This window comes from Acyrthosiphon pisum, unplaced genomic scaffold, assembly GCF_005508785.2.
Source record: "Acyrthosiphon pisum isolate AL4f unplaced genomic scaffold, pea_aphid_22Mar2018_4r6ur Scaffold_14793;HRSCAF=15444, whole genome shotgun sequence".
NCBI classification, from domain to species: domain Eukaryota; kingdom Metazoa; phylum Arthropoda; class Insecta; order Hemiptera; family Aphididae; genus Acyrthosiphon; species Acyrthosiphon pisum.
The window spans coordinates 2,807-5,026 of NW_021763539.1; the positions used below are offsets into that span (position 1 = coordinate 2,807).

The 2,220-nt window shown below is 34.3% G+C and overlaps 1 protein-coding gene across 1 annotated transcript; it reads right to left on the reverse strand.

Annotated features, from left to right (window-relative positions):
• Positions 1 to 1,076: 1,076 nt before the first annotated feature.
• LOC103311698 lies at positions 1,077 to 2,135 on the reverse strand. Its single transcript, XM_008191392.1, has one exon. It carries the CDS (start codon positions 2,133 to 2,135, stop codon positions 1,077 to 1,079), a length of 1,059 nt encoding a protein of 352 aa, XP_008189614.1.
• Positions 2,136 to 2,220: the final 85 nt, after the last annotated feature.

Here is a 2,220-nt window from a genome sequence, read left to right on the forward strand (position 1 = left end):
TTTCTGTTATGATTTTGAATCGTCAAGTAATTTCCAAACAGGATTTTAAAAATACAAATATTAACTTATTTTTTAGAAATGGTTCACAAATTACAAATGTATTTTAATTAATAAATAAAAAAAAATGTTAAATTTACAATAATCAAATAAAAAAATTGAAGATTTTTTTATGAAATTCTGTAGAAAACAAAATAGGCTGTTAGATTACCATACTAAGACTAAAAGCCATACTGTTTTCCTAAGAATCGATCACAAATATTAAATATATGGATGTAAATATAAACATTATGAATAAATAATACATACAGACGCTGAAAATAACTTAAATCATATTATTGTAGTAAAATAAAAAATTAACGTTTTTTTATGAAATGTTGTAAGAAAGAAAATAAGTCGTTAGATTACCTCAAAAAGACAATGAAAAAAAATGCACACAACATTTAGCTAAAAATTAGGTGTTGAAAAAATAATGATGCAATATAATCTCTAAACATTTATTATTTTATATGTTACGGGTAAAGTACAAAAAGGTTAGTGTACATATTACCCGGTTAATATGAACCTCATCCATATGAACAGTGTAATGTATATATTATCCACCTTAAATATGTAGTAGGTATCCAATCAATTTATACATTATCCCATGTGCTGTATATAAAGTATCCCTATAACTATAATCGTAAACTCATAACGTCGGTACAACATGACCAACGCATCAAACACTTAAAATGGTACAGATTATACAGAGTCTTTCTAGTAGCAAAAATCAAATGAGACTAATTAGAAAAAAACATTTTTTTATTATTATTACTAGTAAACTATAAATTATATATTTGAACAATTTTACTATTTACATGATAAAAATTTTAAAATGAAATACAATTATTTATTGGAACAATTTGAGTTCGGATGACATTTAGAATTACAAAGTATTCCTCCGGATTTTCATTTACATTTATTTGCTAAGCATTTAGTTTTACGTAGACACTTCTTAAAACCTTGACTACCGGAAAAAGATTGTACATTAGCTATTTTACGAAAACATTTTTTTGTGGCTAGCACTTCTAAAATATCTATTAATGGTTCAGAACATACAGTAAATTGATTTCTGGAATTAAGTTGATGAAGACCCGGCAAGTCTTGTTGTATTTTTTACCAGTATAAAGGTTGTCATTCAACGACTTCCCGTTCGAAGTAGTAGCTGACGCATCGTACACAACTCTCACTTTTGTAGTAGTACTGTCAGGTTTAATCACTACTTGATGTGGAGTGTAATAAGCCTGTTCCGCTTCGGATGTGGCTTCTGGTACTATTTGCATGTGACCGCTATCGAGATAATCCTGCATGGCAGTATTGTATTGTTGTCGTAACTGCGGCAACTTATCTAATCGGGATTCTAAACGATAAAGCCGGTTGAGGGCCATTTGTCGTGACTGTCCAAGCTGCGGCGGTTTGCAATTGAATGGTAAATGTACAACGTATCGACCGTCTGATTCTCGTGTAGTCGTAGAACGATAAATACGCTCACAGTCCTCTTCTGCCGGACTCGTCTTTGACGCATTTAGTACTTCCTCTATTTCCCAGAACCGTCGTAACACAAGATCTACACTGTCCAAAGATGTTAATAACGTAGTGCTTCTCTTAGGATTAGTGTTACCAGTGTTTCCCATTAGAGCCCAACCGAACACTGTTTCGATACCAACTGGCTCACTTAGTAAATTTTCCCGTCGCCCACTTCGTATGATGTAGGGGAAAACTTCGGCGCCTAGCAGTACGTCTACGGGTAATGGTTCGTTGAAATTTGGATCGGCTAGTTCAAGATCTTTTAGATGCACCCAATCTGCATCTCGTATATGTTTGGACGGCGTACATCTGGTTACTACATACGCTTCGATTGTCATTTGCTGTTCATGGTGTCGTACAGGGCGAATAACTACTTGCGCTCGAGCTTTTATCGTGGGTACTTTCACTCCAGATATGCCACTAACTGCTAAATGACACTTCTGCCGCGATACACCTAGTCTATGTCGACAACTTTCGGTCATGTAGCTACTCTCACCAGCAGAATCTAACAATGCTCGTGCTCTTTGATAACACCCATTGGCGTCTTGTATGAGAATTTCTACGGTAGACATGAGCACTTGTGAGCGTATCGGCAAATTGCCTACAGAGGACAATAAAGTATTTGATTGGTCCTCCACTGCATTGTTTTCCAATGTA